Source organism: Mus pahari, chromosome 15, assembly GCF_900095145.1.
Source record: "Mus pahari chromosome 15, PAHARI_EIJ_v1.1, whole genome shotgun sequence".
NCBI lineage: Eukaryota > Metazoa > Chordata > Mammalia > Rodentia > Muridae > Mus > Mus pahari.
In genome coordinates, this window is record NC_034604.1 from 38,227,598 (window position 1) to 38,245,129 (window position 17,532).

The 17,532-nt window shown below is 43.5% G+C and overlaps 1 protein-coding gene across 2 annotated transcripts in view; it reads right to left on the reverse strand.

Moving 5' to 3' along the window:
• Dpysl3 (dihydropyrimidinase like 3) overlaps positions 1–17,532 on the reverse strand; it is a 110,461-nt gene that overhangs the window by 6,486 nt on the left and 86,443 nt on the right. For both annotated transcript variants that reach the window (XM_021214147.1, XM_021214149.1), the window contains exons 7-12: positions 11,933–12,001; positions 8,828–8,948; positions 4,986–5,142; positions 3,978–4,119; positions 1,805–1,975; positions 450–629 (exon numbers count right to left, since the gene is read on the reverse strand). In XM_021214147.1, coding sequence (XP_021069806.1) covers positions 450–629; positions 1,805–1,975; positions 3,978–4,119; positions 4,986–5,142; positions 8,828–8,948; positions 11,933–12,001 — 840 coding nt within the window. The remainder of the gene's footprint in view (positions 1–449; positions 630–1,804; positions 1,976–3,977; positions 4,120–4,985; positions 5,143–8,827; positions 8,949–11,932; positions 12,002–17,532) is intronic.

Sequence of the window (17,532 nt, forward strand, 5' to 3'; positions counted from 1 at the left end):
GTGAGAGAGAGAGAGAGAGAGAGAGAGAGAGAGAGAGAGAGAGAGAGAGAGAGAGAGATTTCATATGAAGCACAGTACTTAAAAGCTGTTGGCATTTTACCGAATAGAGCAACTTTGGGCGGGCTAGCAGAGAGATGGCTGGGTGTCAACGTGTTCTTGGGAACAATTTTTCTAGGAAGGTATACTATCATTACATCAAATATTTCCAACTTTAAACTGAAGTACTATCATCATGTGTAAGAATTATTTGGGGAAATAAAGTTTTTCTTTGGCCAAACATTTTTAAAAGTCCTCTTTAAAGCCTTTGAATTCTGCCCATCATTGCTTCAAGGCCAAACCGTTGTTACGGTTTTGCCTGGGAGGATCTGAGGAAGCCTAGTCCATGAGAATCCCAGGGGCTGCATGAGACTCCATATCCTTTCTAAATCCCACACCTCATTGGTACTCACCTTCCTCCTTGCCTTAATGCGCTTATACACATAGTCAGAGAACGGGCTGCAGGGAATGAAGCGGCCAGCCCCCTGGGTCACGTGCAGGTTGCCATCTTCCAGCATGATCTTGCCCTGGCAGATTACCACCAGAGGTGCCCCACGCAGCTCCATCCCTTCAAAGATGTTGTATTCGGCAACCTAGATTCAGGGATGGGGACAAAGCCAGGCCATGGGTGTAGGAAGAGAAGACAGAGGAATGGGGTTATCTTGTGTTTCAGACCCTCCTTTGGTGCTACCAGGGACAGAGTCACATACTAAAGCCAACCCAAGCTCAGGACATACCTGTGTGCCTTGATAAATAACAGGAGACTGACATATCCTGGAGAGGGATGGCTCAAGCAAAGCAAAGTGCCTTGCTTCTTTTTAAGATCTCTAATTGGAATTCTATTTCTACTGCTGGCCCTATCACAAACTCAGCCACAAGACACCCCCCTCCCCGGGGACATTGCACAGTGTGCCTGTACTTAGTGGCTTAGTGGTGAATTCAGTGACACATGGCCCTCAGGCTCCTGCTGGTACAGAATTCCATTGCACCTTGTGATTTAGAAGCAAAGGCCATTACAACCTAGAGTAGGGTTTCTCACTTCCTTCCTCTCTTGTTCAGCAGGAAGACAACACTGCATGGTGAGAGATACTGGTTGGTCCTAGGTTTGAATACCATTGCCAGCTACATCAGTCCTATACTTTCTCTGCTCTTCTAGAAGTTAGGCAAAACTACAAAAAGAAGACAACAGTGTCCACCCAGACAGTGTCCACTGGTCATGAGATTCAGAGAACTGGAAGCAGGATGCTTGGCACATAACCACTTCAGATATTATTTTTATGACCAAGGAATTAGGGTCATAACACTGGGTTTAGGTTTCAACCTTTTAGGAGAACTGGAGTGGAAAAACATTTAATTTTCTTTTTGTTCAAAACTAACTCTGTTTGATCCTCTGTAATCCTCAAGCATTCAGAGAGGATTTGCCTCTGTGCCCCCTCCCCATCCCTGAATGACTACCTCACTCAGGAAAGCAGGGGAAAGAAACCAATAGTTTAAGGTTTTCTTATGCCAATAAAAGTTAGGGTAAACTGGACATGGGAGTGTTTACTGTCACACCAGAACCTGGGAGGCAAAAATAGGGTGATTAGCAATTCAAATTCAAAGCTTGCCCAAGCCTGAGACCTTGCTTTCAAAATAAAACGAATCACAAACAAAATAAAGAGCTCTTCCGGGCAAGATTATTACCACAGACCATCTGAGTCTCTGAGACTGGTCTGCCCTACAAGCAGCTCTACACACACAGCCTCCATCCCACCAGCCTGTGCCTCACCGACTGGTGGTTCTTGGCAGAGACGATCTTCAAGGCGTCCGGATCCCAGATGACAAGGTCGCTGTCAGAGCCCACAGCTATTCTCCCCTTCCGAGGGTACAGGTTGAATATCTTGGCAGCATTGGTGCTTGTCACAGCCACAAACTGGTTTTCATCCATCTTCCCTGTGGCCTATTGAAATACAAAGGGTGCATAACTGGGCCTGTCACCAGGTCTAATAAAGCTCTATCTATTGGATGCAAGGTTTCTGAGCCCAGAACAAAGTGACCCCCACCCCCCAAAAGGCCCAGGAGTACAAAGGTAGTGAGTCCAGATTCCATCTATCCAGGAGGGTCAGCTGGGCAGTATGAACTTCACACGGAAAATATGGAAATGTGTGGCTTAAGGCTTTCCCTAAAGAATGCACTTTTTCTAGCTATCTTCATGATACTTACTTAATCATTTACTTCTACTAATTCCAAAAAGGATCAAAGAGAGTGTACATTAAAAACCAATGTGAGTGTGAGCTCCTCCCTTAGGTATATGTGTCTATTTGTATGCTCAAAGGATACATATGCAAAACCTAGCTTAGATGGTGACAGTGGACTTCCCTGTATTATAGAATTATGAGGATTCTTTAATGTATGTATTTGTCTGATGTTCCTTTATTGAGAATGTATCATGTTATCAATTAAAAGACTAAAGGTATTATTGCTAAATGATAAGGATGTTTTGAGAAGTGTGTTGTAGATTTTGTTGCCCTATGACCATAACAGAATTCTCTTATATAGTAAGTCAAGTATGATTATCACTAGTGACTTAATCTTAGGGGACTAGTTACAGGCTCCATATTGACAAGAGTATCATATGCAGCATATATGTTTTATATTACTTTTTAATACATTAAGATAGGATTTATAAGATAAAGAATTCATAAAGACAGAATGCTCACAAAAATAGACAAAAGCCAACCACATGAGAGAAGAGACCAAAAGGTTATAATTTCTCTTTTCTTAAAATAAACAGCCTCGGTATGGAAAGCATTAACTTTCAAACCTAGCCTTTAAATTTCCACAAACAAGGGGCTTACTGGATTGCCGATGTAGATGATGGAGGCATTAGTTAGTTCAGAGACACTATATTGGTACTGCAGTACCAGGGAGGGGACTGAACTGTGAATTTAATATGATTTTACTAAAATCTTCAGGAATGTCTTTATTGATATGGCTATTTCTTTCATCAATCTTTATGATTCAGTCAGGGGGGAAAAAGTTGCTACTTGGCAAAGGGACACTGAGAGTCAATCTCCTTTCACCAGCCTTCAATGTGGGATGCTCCTGCTATGACTTGGTGGCTTTAGGGACAGATGACTTGCTTGCCATTTCAAAACGTCATGTCCAACATTTTGAAAAGAAATTATAACGCTTCTTCTAACACAAAGAATGGATTCACTATCCTTTTACGCACAGATCATGAGATCAAATGACAGAATGGTGTGTATGGAAGCTGTCTTAAGTTTCTAGACCCTAGAAGTCATTCCTAGAAGGTGAATTCCCAAGTTACATGAGCCACCTGGCTCTGGGTGTTGATTTTAACAAAATTTCAAACATTTGATTTTGCTACTAAAGGCACAGGAGCCAAATGCTGGGCTAAGAGCCTGCTAGGTCAGGGAGGCAGAGAAAACATCCAAATGATCTTTGATGACCTTCATCCACAGCGGATGTTCTAAAACTAAGCTCTCCTTCTCCATGCCTTCTCAATAACCCTTCAAACCAAATATCCTTCCTTTCTATTTTCTGTGTCTCTCTGTATTCATCCTCTGACTTCCTCTTACTCTCTGTGTTTTTTTTTTCCTATGTTCACTCCCTTTCTGGTTGCTTGCTCTGCCTCTTGACCAATGGTTGACTTTATTGAACCCTGTTTACAATAAACAGAAAGCTCTTGGATTAAAGTTGTATGCTAAGGCTGAGCCACACAAGAAAAAACAGGTTTTTCCCAGTAAATAACTCAATCTTGGTGTACACAGTGTGATCAAACATCCCGCAACATCCATTGACATCTCAGTAGGTTGTAGACCTCACCTACACCCCAAACATAGTCTTCAGGGACTCCCTGAGGGGCAGGTTTTAGTGCCTGAGTCTTTGATTTGGTTCATGAATAGTTCTACCTGGGCCACCCTCCCTCAGTCCCTTACCACAGCCTTGTCCCAGATGACAGACATACGCTCCTCCACACCATTGGTGCCTTCAGGGATGGCTGTGAAGTTGTCCTTCCCAATGGCTTTCTGGGCAGTGCTAAAGGTACAGTGGGCACTTCCAGAGAGCTGCAGATCCCCGCTGGAAAAGGATAAAGTTGCACATGTTTAGGAGAGATGGCTGGCAAATACTGGGGGACCAAAAATCATGTCTTCATTTGTAATCTCTCTATCTCCTACTAAGCTGTAGGAGTTTGGCTAAATTTCCTCTCCTCTCTGGGCTGCTACCCATCTGTGAAGTGAGGAAGTTGAATCAGATCATGTCTTCTGCGGCCAATTACAAAGACTCAGGGGAGTTTGGAGAGCTAGCTCAGTGGTTATGATCACTCACTATTGTTGCAGAGGATCCAGGTTTGGTCCTCAGCCGTAATATCAGGAACCTCACAACTGGTTCTAATCCTAGCTTCATGCTATCTTATACCTTCTTCTGGCCTCTGCTTTCACCTGCACACAGGGTGCACATAAAGATAAGCAGGCAAGCATGCACTCCTATATGTGCACATTTGTATAAATACACATACAAATAGAAACTAAGTTGTAAACATGCAAAGACTCAAATTACCAGTGGCCTGATTTTTTGAATCTCCCTATAATTGCTGACTAAGTGTCATCGTGACAATGCTTTGAGTCCTGACAAATAGCTTTTAAGTGCCTTGACCATCAGTTGCCTAATCTATAAAATTGTGCCTCACTCATAAAATTGTTATGAGGGACAAGGGAGAGCCCAAGCTTGGCCCAGTTAGGCATCAATTGCTAGAACCATTATTCACACTGGAACTGTGTCATTAGTTGAACTGCGATGTAGAAGAGCCAGTTTTCTGTACTCACAACTGCTGGAAAATTTGATGCTGTAGACACTCATCTACCACCCAGACCAATACTGCCACAGCCCCCATCCCAGGTGGCCCCAAGATGATCCCACGGAATACATGGCATTCTGACACCAACCTGGCCAGCAAGGAGTTGATGTAGTCAGGTGTGGTTGGGTCAGGGCTCAGAGGTGGGGATGTCACAAACGCAGCTGCTTTGGCCCAGTTCTTACTCCAGTAATGAGTTCCATCTATTCCCAGGCTGGCAGTGATGGGCTCGCCAAAGACCACATTTCCTGGAAGGAGTGGATATCAGTTTTGTAAGAGATGTGTAGTGCTCTGGTCCAGCATATCTAATCAGAACTATAACTTTGCTCAAGACTGTGTCTCTGGGGTGAGGCAACCCAGGGGTTCAAGTTTCTATTCCCGGTTTTATTTTAGGTCTCTTTCTCTATTAAACATGAACAATGTTTTGAATGATTGAATGAATAAATGTTCACAATAATGAGTCACTAGTTGTAAGCCCTGACTGTAAGCCCCACACTTTGAGGCCACTTTATGTTTGACATGAAAAAAAATAAAACTCTATACTGGTTATGCAGATTATAGGAGATATTAAAATGTCAAAGCATTATGTCCTGGAACTGATGGCACTGCTTGTACCCCCAGACTTCTGAAAGGACTTAGCATGCATGAAAGGTCTGGCCCATGGTAGATACTCAATAATTAGTAATTGTATGTGTGCTCACATGTATATGTACAAACCATTTGGGAATGTAATTCTACATAAAGTGTGTACATGAGTGTAGAGGCCAGAGGCCAATGTTGGATGCCTTCTCTGTCCTCTATTTTACTATATGGGGCAGTCTCTCACTGAACTGGCAGCTCACTGACTAGACAAGGTGAGCTTGCTAGTAAGGTCCAGGGGTTCTCTTGTCTCCACCCCTTGAGCTATGACTATCAGACTAGGACCACCATGCCCAGCTTGTGCATGCTGGCACGGCAGATGCTTAACTGGTCGAGTCTTCTTTCCTATACTAATTCCTTTCCTGTCTACCCTTTTCCACTGTAGAGGCCCAAAGTCCCAAGTGTGTTTCACATTGCTGGGGACTGCCAGCTCCTCCTGGTCCAAGGACAAGATTTGACCCTACTGGGTAAAACCCATTCTGTAGGATAGAGGGCTCTTACGTGGTTTTGTTGCTGCTGTTTTATATTTTAATCATGGTTTTCCTTGACTATGCGTTTTTCAATTTGACAAACAGTGACTTGGAACTGGAGACCTAGCAATCTTGAATGCATCAAGATGGAACGGGCCCTTAAATGCTGTATGAGGCTTATGTTAAACTTTTAAAAAAGAGATAGTGATTCAGAAGGAACTGCTTTTCCTTAAAGTTGGTTGGCCCCTCATTTCTTTACATCAGCGTCTTGGGAGAACCATATGATGACAAGCCTTACACACTTTTTGACTTTCATCTTTTTCTACATTCTGCCTCCAGAGTTTGCACAAACACATTCTATGACATTTTGCAGCCAGCATTATAAAGAGGTTTTGACTTGTTTCAACTTCAAAAAACTGTTAATAATTAACTGGAATAGTAGGTAGGATAAATTCTAATAATGTGTCTAGTTTCACTAGATGATATCCATGATTATTGGTTAGTGGTATCTATTACAGAAAAAAAAAAAGAGAGACTAGCAGTGATTAACATATGCATCGCTGTCTTATGGGATGGTGTTGAAAAAGACTGACAGAGAAATGAAGAAGTGAGATTCAAGGAAAACACTCAGCAATTATAAGAAACACCTCCTTGAGAGGACCAACTGTTCCTTAGGACCACGTTTAGAATAGAAGTTGGAGAAAGTAACATTCTCATTTATATCTGAATTTGGATACTGATCCACCCAGCTGATTGCATGAATTTCTTCATTCAAAACAGCATGATAACAATGCCCGTATAACATGTCTTAGCGTTGTTTGAAAATTCAGTATTTATAATATTCATGTCAGTGCTTCACTGTATTACACAGTGTATGTGTGTGTGTGTGTGTGTGTGTGTGTGTGTGTGTGTGTGTAGAAGAGACTGGCCCAGGTCCTTATTCTTTGACACAAGTGCTTTTACACAGAGGGACACCCCCCCCCCCACACACACATACCTGCCAGTCTTAAGTTATAGCTTTTTTATATCAATTATGAGAACCAGGGGTCTTAAGCAGCATGGGTGATAGATAATGAGATCCTTTGGAAATTGAACAAGAACAAGTCCACAGGGAAGCCATCTTCCATCTTCCAATAGTTGCCCAAAAGATGTTCATAGCTTCAATATCTACAGCCCCTTATTTTGTCCCAGAATTACACATCCCTTTATCCCTGGAAGAACAGCTGTGTGAGTCCTCCTTACCAGACAATCTCAAGTCAGAAGGCTAATGAGCAGAAGTTTCTATCGTGAATATGAAGTAAGGGCAGTTTGTTTTGAGCACAAAGCTCACATGGGCTACACCAGCAGAGGGCACATGAGGTAAGGTACCAGGTGGATAGGGTGAGTGTAGTGGTCTCTCCTGTTCTTCCTTTCTCCTTCCTTTTCCCTCTTCCTATCCAGACCTCACTTCTAGTAAGGAGACTCTAACTGCTTTCCTGGTTCTCCCAAATGCCTCTTATCCAGGGAAGTAGGATCATTAACTGCTGAGACCTAAAACAGCAGGTTTTCCATTAACATGGAAAAGTGGGAAATACCCCAGAACCTCATCTCTAGGAAGACATTTGGACACCTAGAAAGATTCCTCTCCCATTGGAAAAGGGTCCAGAAAGCCAGAGAGCTGAAAAACATGGCCAGAAGTCAACCGGACTGCCCCTCAGCACCATAGTCACTCTGACATGGATATTCCTCAGAACCATTTAGCTGATGAATCACTAGGTCTCTCTGCTAGCAGATGGTCATCAACACACAGCAGTAACAAGGCATGACTGCCTGGGGAGTCTTATTTCACAATCAAGCACAGCCCATATCTCTAGTTTCTCAAACACACTGAGCCTAAGAAACTATCACTAAGGACAAGGCACAATTTTTTAATAAGTAAATAAATAAATAAATAAAGCTTTGAACAGGGAGTTCGAGACACTGCAAGCCCTAGTTAAATTAATAGCAGTGGACAGCACTGCAGAAGGCAGAAAGGCAACGAGGACAGAGCCCTGGGTCATGAAGACCACAGTGTAAAAGCCATTCCCCTCCTTTCTAAAATAACTTGTTCTGACCTGAATGATCAGGTGGAGTCACCACACCCCTGTGACGGGCTCTCAGGACTGGCCAGATGATTCTGTCTCTGGGGCAGCTTTTGATTCAGAGATGCACACAGATCCCAGGCAAGAGAATCACAAATTCTTAGATGCTTGCTTAAGCCACTTCTTCATTATTTCCTTCACTGGGAATTGAGGACAATAGATGCCCCCTGGTATCATCTATTTCTGTCACGGTTAATAATGATTATGGAACCACCAGGGAGATAAAAGAACTAAGAAAACAGTGGATGAGAGCGTTAGAGTACTAATGTCATTCTTGAAACCCACCAAGCTAACCATGCCCCAGTTACAACCAATATTTTACTTGTTGATGGCTCGTTTAAGCCAGTTTTGACCTGGATCTTTGACTTCTATATTTAGCATAATATTGACTGGGGAGTCTGTTTATGAATCTCAGATAATGTGAACTGACAGAGGACAGATGGAAAGTGAGTGGAAGATGTACTAAGTCTTGGAGAAATTAGTTTGTGCTGTTATTTCAGGCAAATTACTTAACCCTCCTGAGCTTCACTTTACTTATTTGTCAGATTGAAGAAACCTCAGAACTCCAGCTGTAGACAGGGCTTCCTAGAGAGCATGGCAAGGAACAGAAGAGATGCCATTTCTCCTACACTGGGCAGCCTGGAGAGGAAGGGAGAACCCACATGGCGCAGCGGGAGATCCACCACCCTGGGAGCCCAGATCACCTTTCTTCCTGGCTTGGGAGATGAGATCAGCCGCGCTCTTGCTCATGACCTTGGTGACATAGAGGGGACAGTTGGTCTGGCTGGCGACGGTGATGGCACGGAACACAGCCTCAGCTTCCAGCTACAAAAAAAGCAAGTCCCAGCAATCAGTAAAGCAGAGCCCCTCACCCTTGCCAGGCCCTGCCTCTATAACAGGTGGTGATAAAGTGCTTTGATGAGGCTAAGAACCACCCAGGAGGATCTGAAATTACACAGCCCGAATCTGCTTCTGGGATTCATCTTCCTTGTTCTGTTCCTGGGCTTCTGTGTATCTCTGTCCCTCAACAAAGGAGGAGAATAGCATAGGACGGTGTCCAGGGCGCTACCTGTCATTGTACCTTTCTCCTCTCCTATAGTTAGCATAAAGGCCCCCCCCCCAAAAAAAAAGCACCTCTACTTCCAATCTCAGGGCAAAGTCTCTGGGAAAGCGCAGTCCCATTATCCCCAGATGAAGACCATCAGAAACTCAAGGATAGCAAGACATTTCCTGCAGCTATGGGGTCAGCAAAGGGTTAGTTCTATGTAGGATTCCTTATTAGAATAATTCCCAAGCTTCCCAGCACAGCCACTGTTTTTTTTACTACTGATCTCTTCTAGCCTGCTCCAACATAGAGTTCATGCTTTCAAACACGCCAACTAAGCCAGCTGTACTTAATACATGAGGGACACTGATTAACCACACTTTGATTAACCAAGTGAGATGTGGGAGAGCCCAGGCTCCCTTGGGTGACTCAGAGTGAATCCTGGTTCTCTTATGTACAAGCCAGGTCACCTCAGGTAGACCTCACAACCTCTCAGTGGTGCCACTTTCCTGCCTAAGTGGGAGAACCAGAGAGTCCTGGCATCTGACACGACAGAGGATGAAACAATCAAACCCTTTGAGAAATTAGTGCCTGGCACACTGGCCGTCGGCGTGATGATTGGTCACAGGTTCTGACCAATGCGAAGTCTACTCTTGCCCCAAACCCCACAGCAAGTCCAGCTCAGCCTGGAGTAGAGAGACACAGTAGTGATTCCTCACTGAATCAGCTGCCATTCCTTGTCATATGGATATGACTTTCTGGGTTAGCTTGCATAAACCAATACTTGAAAAAAAAAAAAAAACCAATATGCCTCAAATGGCTTACAGATGTCTAGTGGCTGCATAATGCAAACCAGTCACTCCATGGTGATGGCGGTTCAGTCGGCTTGAGGAACTGGTATACTCCAGAAAGCTTTGGGGTACATGTAAAGCCCTTTAGGCACCCAGACACTGCACACTGGAGAATATGCCCAGTGCCTGTTGCTCTGCTTGTTGAACAGCATCACTTGAGATTACGTCCGGTGGGGGAGAGTGGTTCTTTGAACTGAAAAGGCATTGACTTTTCCTATGCTCACTCCCCCTTCATACCTTTGCCGACCGCTTCAGCAGCCCCATGACCTCAGCCCTGGCCCCTTTGATCTTGCTCCCTCTGAGCACCGAAGTGTTTTCTGTACTTCGACGATGTGACTATCTTTAGAAGGTTACATCATGATTCAACTTTACTCAAAAGAGCTTCTGGAGCTGGAGAGATTTACAGCTAAGTGGCCTTCTTACTAAAAAGGAGAAGGGACTGGGAAAGGTTGAGGTGGTGGGGGTGGAGCAAGGTTGAAAAAACAAACCAAGGGACGAAAATAGACTTAGCTGTGAAATCCCCTGGCTGTGTCTAAAGGAATCTGTCTTGCCAGCCTGTCCCTCCAGAGACCAGCATTTCCAGTTTCACAAACAGTGTTGACCACTGTGGCCAGCTAACACTACATAAATGATGTTTCAGTCCTTCAAACATGATCAGCCCATGGCTGACCTCTAACTTTTAGATGCCTTACCCATGCAATGCCAGTACCTTAAATGGCAGGATCTTGAATAATACCTGAGATAACGCCTGGAGTTAACACTGTCAGGAATAGTGTCTCTTACAAAGACCCTGGAATCATTAGGGCACATTTTTTTTTTTTCAGAAATGTTGTGTGGGACTGGAATGTTCATCATTAATTTACAGATAGTATAGACTGGCACCATCTAGAAAGCTGGCCACCTTCTACATCTCCTGAATGAACCTGATACAAGTGTACTAGTCAGCTTACAAAAATGTACAGCCCCATTGTAATAGGAAACCTTCCCTATATCCGTGTTACATTTAAATTTCTTGAATGCTGTAGAAGAGACGAGGGAAGAACTAAATGTTTAGGTTCTGCTTCTTCAGTGGAGTTTGCCATAACAGGATTAGCTTCATTGACAAGGGGAGCCTTAGCCGGGCAGTGGTGGCACATGCCTTTAATCCCAGCACTTGGGAGGCAGAGGCAGGCAGATTTCTGAGTTTGAGGCCAGCCTGGTCTACAGAGTGAGTTCCAGGACAGCCAGGGCTACACAGAGAAACCCAGTCTTGAAAAATCAAAGATAAAAATAAAACAAAACAAACAAACAAACAAACCACCACCAACAAAAAAGAATGACACAGAGAGCCTTGAGATAACACAAGGTGGCAGTTCAGAACAACCTTTCTTTTAGATAGGTGGGCAATTAATACCAAGGTCTGAGCCCTGTGCCAGCAGCAGTTGCTGACATAAGAGACAAGAATCCCTAGGCATATTGACTGTGAAAAGTCTATTCAACCTCCTTCCCACATTGTCAGTGTTTTGCAAGACTCATTGCAATACGAAAAAGTGCATAGAATGTCTCTAGAATTGTGGATGATTAGCAAAGACTGAGAGATACAGCTCTCCTACTGAAGGCCTAGGAAGTGTAAGGCAACTGACAGAGATGAGCATCTCTGTTACACCTTCTAGCCAGAAGAGTTCTCTGTGAGAAGTCTCCCAACAATGATAGATTGAATCATAGATTCTATCGCATTCTTCCAGCCACACTTGTGCCTAAACCATGTGTGGATGAGGCGCAGGTGGCAGGGCCAAACAAAACATTCCAGATGTAAAGTGAGTGACACGCTAGGACTGTGACAACCAGTCTCCCAGAAAACACCGGTGAAAACAACCCTCACCGCCATCTTGGCTTTTTGCGGCGTGCCCCCCTCCAACCCCCACAAAACTCACCTCTTCCGGTCTGCTCAGAACGTGGCCTTCTGGGCCAGTTATCCCCATTTCCAGCATTCGTGCCTGCTCCTAAAATAAGAGAAACAAAATGGAGAATGTTCTTAGATGACCGCAGCCAACATTTGGGAAAATTATATCTGGGCTAAAATGCATTCAAGGGGGAGAAGAATAAAATTTATATGTTGGGCAAATATTTTTCTCTGCATCTGGAGCAATAGAGTTGAATCTTTAAATATTTAACTGATTTCTTCTTTTTATTCTTCTTCTTCTCCTTCTTCTTCTTCTTCTTCTTCTTCTTCTTCTTCTTCTTCTTCTTATTATTATTATTATTATTAAAAGTCAAATCATTTGATAAGAGTATCATTACCAGTAAAATGTCACTTCTTCTTCACCTCTTTCAGACCCTGCTCTCTGGGAACATCTCCTTGCCTGATTTGCTGGCTGGTTCAATCTTTCCTGTATTTCTATTCAATGAAAGGTACTGAACATCTGCTCCATGCTGTGCTCTGATTTAAGTACCTGGATTAAGGCCATGTAGCTTAAGGTTTAGGGCCAGATCCCCCAGGCCTCTGGTCACCTGCCTTCTCTATCAGATTCATCTGGGCTCTATTAGTCCAGGTGCAGATTTACAACCCTATTCTGGCCTAATGAGAATCTACAGTTTCAAATTCTGACAACTCATGTTTTAATATCAGCCTTGCCTCTAGGTTTGTGTAATTTAAATACATGAATAAGATGAATGAATTCAGAATTCAAGCAGAAAGAAAAATCATGCCTCTGGACACTATCACCTGGGTTACTGTTTTGCTAAAATCCTATTTACATTATAGGTATGACAGAAAGGCCTGCTTCTTCTCATGGCTGACTCCTACTATTTTCATCCCGGTGAACAAGGTTTATGGAGAAGCAGTTGGCTGCTGAACACAGTGGTGACAGGAACCCTAGGCTGCTGTTGTCTGCAGTTACACCCTGAAATTATTAAGGCTAGCTCCTTAGCCTTGTGGCCTGGAAGATCCTGGAAAAGCAAGAGAGTTAGCAGCTGAAATTAGCCTGTCTCACCTGGTAACTACAAAGTAGAGTGTTAGTATTAAAAGGATTGTTGAGCCTCTTTTCTTGTGTTGTTATTAGCAATTTAAATTCAGGGAGATGCTAAGGGAAGTCCCTTTGTGTGGTGATTAACCTTGGTGGTCAGTCTGTTGAGATCCAGTTATCACCTCACAAACCACAGAATACTGATCTCAGTCAGATAGGGTTAATTTAGTGAACATTTACCCCAGAACTGCTGATGGTTTAGGGCCTCAGGTCAGACTGGGCAACTGCGACCTTGAGTCAAAATCCTGTAGGACTTTTTAAGCCTGATATCTACAAAGATCTGTGCCAAGATATTCCACCAATCAGGATTTAAAGTTAGGGGATTTCCTGAGGAACAAGCCTTTATTGTACATTTATCCTGCTCACATCGGTTGGGGTATTCAACTGAAGCTGGGGACTTGACTCGTCTAACATTCATGTCATAACAGGATGGACCTTGTCTAAAGTTCATGCCTCAACTTGCTAACCAGGATGTCAGTTACCCACATATATGCCTCTTTCTGTCAAGTGAGGTTTCAGTTCCCAGAGATGTCTTGGGAATTTAAACTTTATTTGACCCCTACTCAAAATGGAAGTCTTATTCTAAATAGGTTCAGGTGTCTCTCTTATGTTGCAGTCCATCCCAGGGGTAGCTTATAAAGGCAAATACCATAAAAGCTCATGCACAGGTGCAGGAAGCGTTGCCGAGTGGTTGGTTCGGGTCCAAGCTTATTGTGGCTAACAATACAAAGCGGTTCTAACTGACTTCTGTTGTGATTGGCTTCCAAGAACACCAAAGCACAGAACATCCTAGTGATGACAGTAACAACATGTGAGAAAGTTTCCTTATGGCATTAATGATAGCACAAAATGGCAGGCTAGACAGGTAACAGTTTCCTCCACCTTAACATTCTATCCACAATTGATTGAATCTGTGATCGCCTAGGAGACTAGATTGGTTGAGGCATACCTCTGGGTGTGTCTAGGGATTAAGTGACGGTGGGCCAAATTGTTCCAGACAAATAAATCAATCAATGGAAAGCCAAGGGTTCAGCACTTGGGAGGCAGAGGCAGGCAGATATCTGAGTTCAAGGCCATCCTGGTCTGCAGATCTAGTTCCAGGGCAGCTATAGGGCTACACAGAGAAACCCTGTCTCAGAAAAACAAACCAACCAACCAAATCGGCCATTCTCATTGATTGAATTCTGGACATATTTTCTTCCAGGCTCCAGTGAGAGTCCTCCCTTACAAGGCACATAAAGGTTAAAGTTTATAATCAAACATCTTCTGCCTCGTATAAACCGTCTTCTGGTCACATGTGCTAACCCAGGATGAAGCCAGTTTATCAAGGTCAAACTCTTAACACACTGCTCCCATGAGTCACAATGTTCTGGTCACAGCACAGCTGTGGCTTACTCCAATGAGGAAATGACCCTTGCTTTGTTTTTGCTTGGACCATAGTTAAATACAGAGTAAATATGTTTTTAATTTTTTTTTGTTTATTTTAATTCAAATATGATTACATTACTTGTCCCCTTCCCTCCTTCCTTCCAACCCCTCCCATATACCCATCCTTCACTTCCTCTCAAAAGCATGACCCGGTGGCCTGTTTTTGTTTTTGTTTTTTTTTTTAAATTATAATTGTTACATATATGTAATAGCAAAAACATATAATTAACCTGTTGAGTCTTTTTGGAGGGGCTTGTATGCACATAATTTCAGGGCTAACTAATTTGTTTCACCAGTCACCTGGGAGGGGCTAATTCTTGTTTTTTTTGTTTGTTTTGTGTTTTTCGACAGTCCTTTGTTGCCTGTAATTCTTTGTCAGGGGTTGAGGTCCCATGAGATTTTGTTCTTCTGGATTATCATATCTATTAGTGTTCTTGCCTGGGTTCTGTTTTGACAGCTATAAGGTGGTGCTAATATGGGCGAAGTTTCCCAGTTGTTTCTGGAGACACAGGCTCACAGCTGACTCCCTAGTCCTGTGGTTCTTAGCACCTTTCTGATTCCTCTAATGGTCCTTGAGGGCCAGAGGAGCTCTGCTGTAGGTGTATCCACTGAGGCAGCACTTCTCTTGTGTTTGACCCAGTGTAATTTCCCGTGACTGTCTCTGTCTACTGCAAAGGCAAGCTTCTATAATGAGGAGTGGGAGATACATTTCTCGGTGGGTTTACGGACATTCCTCAGTGTGTCATTTAAGAAAGCTCAGCCTAGCTTGGCAATTTGGAAGATTTGAAAATTGTCCCTGTTTGTACCCAAAGGAGATTTCATTTTGCTTTTTTTTTTTTTTTTTTTTTTTTTTTTTGCAGAAGCAGAGCAGGAAAACTCTGAGGAGAGCAGCTGCCTTCATTTAGATGACGTGATATAATCTTCAGCTCAGGCTGAATCTAATAAATATGCACTAGAAACTCATCCAAATGGAAAAATGCCCCAATTCTTCTTCCTTATACAGAACAGATCTTTCCAAGGTCAGGAGGAGGTGGGATGAAGTAGAGCCAGGGAGCATCTGCACTGAGAAGCCACAGTGGGGAGAATTCTCCAATCTCGCAATGGCACCACAGGCCCTGTAGTATCTACAATACAAGGAGGAGGTTGGCTTCCATGGCAGCAGAGGAAGAGCTGGGGCCACTGGCTGCGGGGCTGAACACATGGAAAGAGGGGAGGGGTTACAGTTCTAACACTTGTGGGTCCATCAGGCCAACAGGGTGATTTCCCTCCATGTGAAAAGATTTCATTAAGTTTGGGTTTGGGGGAGACATGGGAAGAAAGCCTATCACTGCACTAATTAGTTTTCTTGGTCACAAGTCAGAGGGAATTGCATACTCAGCTCACCTCCTCCATTCTCAAGACACTGCTGAGACTCTGAGATCGCAACGATGCCTACTGTGGCATATCAGCCCAAGAGGCGAAATTTACTTCTACTGGTTATTCGTTATGATCTATAAGCCAGTGATAACATCCCATTGAGCCTGAAAATGAGTGGCTCTCTTTTTTTTTTTTTTTTTTTTTTTATTAAAAAAAATAAAAATAAAAGGGGGGTTTTTTTTTTTTTTTTTTTTTTTTTTTTTAGTTAATTATTTTATTTATTCACATCCCAAATGCTCCTCCTTTCCCAGTTCCCCCCTCCCAGAGTTCTTCATAAATATAAGCAGTGAATTAATCTGGTGGTTATATTTGGTTTTTACCTTGTTAGTCCCCAATAACCGCACAGAGAAACCAAGTTTTGTTTTTGTTTTGTTTTGTTTTGTTTATTTCTTTATTTAATTTAAAATGGGTATGATGATGACATTTTAAAAGTTTGGAGGTTAGCCAGGTCTAGTGACATACACATTTAATCCCAGCACATGGGAGACATCGGCAGGCAGATCTATCTCTGTGAGTTCAAGGAGAGTCTAAACTACGTGGTGAGAATGGAAGAGGTCAAACTCTTTTTTCTAATACAGCCTGGTTCCTTAGACTGTCCAGTCCTCTCCTTGTTTGTTTTTGTTTTCATGACTTGCTCGACCTTTTTCTTCAGTTGTTGTTTCTGGTGTTTGTATGTTGTTCTTCTTTTTCATACAGACTGGGGAGACAAGTGTTTCACAGTTGTTGGTTTTCCTAAGTCAGAGTGTCCCTATGTAGCTATGTCTGGCCTGGAACTAACAACTTGTTTTTCTTTCTTAATATTCAGATCTTCACTGTTGAAATGAGTTAGGTTACTCCTGGACTAGGATGGCACTCCAGGGCTTCTCAAAAAATGTTAGTCAAAGGTGTTTTGGGTACCCTCAGGGGTACATTTGAGCATTTGTAGTCTCTGATTTTTCCTATACTTGGATCTTCTAGTCTTAAACCAGCGGTGCACTTCAGATTCTCCCAGGTACAGGTGCTTTGCAAGGCTCTTCTTCGTGATCACATCGGGGTACTGAACTTCTTGGAAAACACTCTCCAATTTGCTCAACTGCGAGGTGGTGAGACCTCTGCGGATCCGTGGTCGAGTGCGCCGGGGCTGGGTCTGGGTCTGGGTCTGGGTCTGGGTCTGGGTCTGGGTAACTCTGGCACCAAAGGTCTCCGATCCCTCCAACTGTAGCTGTCTCGAACTTTGAAGGCTCCCTTGGCTTGAGAAGGCGATGTCACCACCAAGGTAGTTCAAGTTGTCCACGAGGTTCGTATCACCCGGTTGGTTCAGGATGCCCTGGTATTCGGGGTTGTCCACGAAGTCTAGAGCACGTTCACAGAAAACGCTGTTCGCTTCTGCATCTCTTCCCTCTTGCTCATCATCGCCAAGGTAGTCCAAGTTGACCACGAGGTTCGTATCACCCGTTTGGTACAGGATGCCCTGGTACTCGGGGTTGTCCACGAAGTCTAGAGCACATTCACGGAAAACACTGTTCGCTTCTTCATCTCTTCCTTCTTGCTCATCACCGCTAAGGTAGTTCAAGTTGACCATGAGGTCCGTATCACCCGGTTGGTTCAGGATGCCCTGGTACTCGGGGTTGTCCTCGAAGTCTAGAGCACGTTCAGGGTAAAAGCTGTTCGCTTCTTCATCTCTT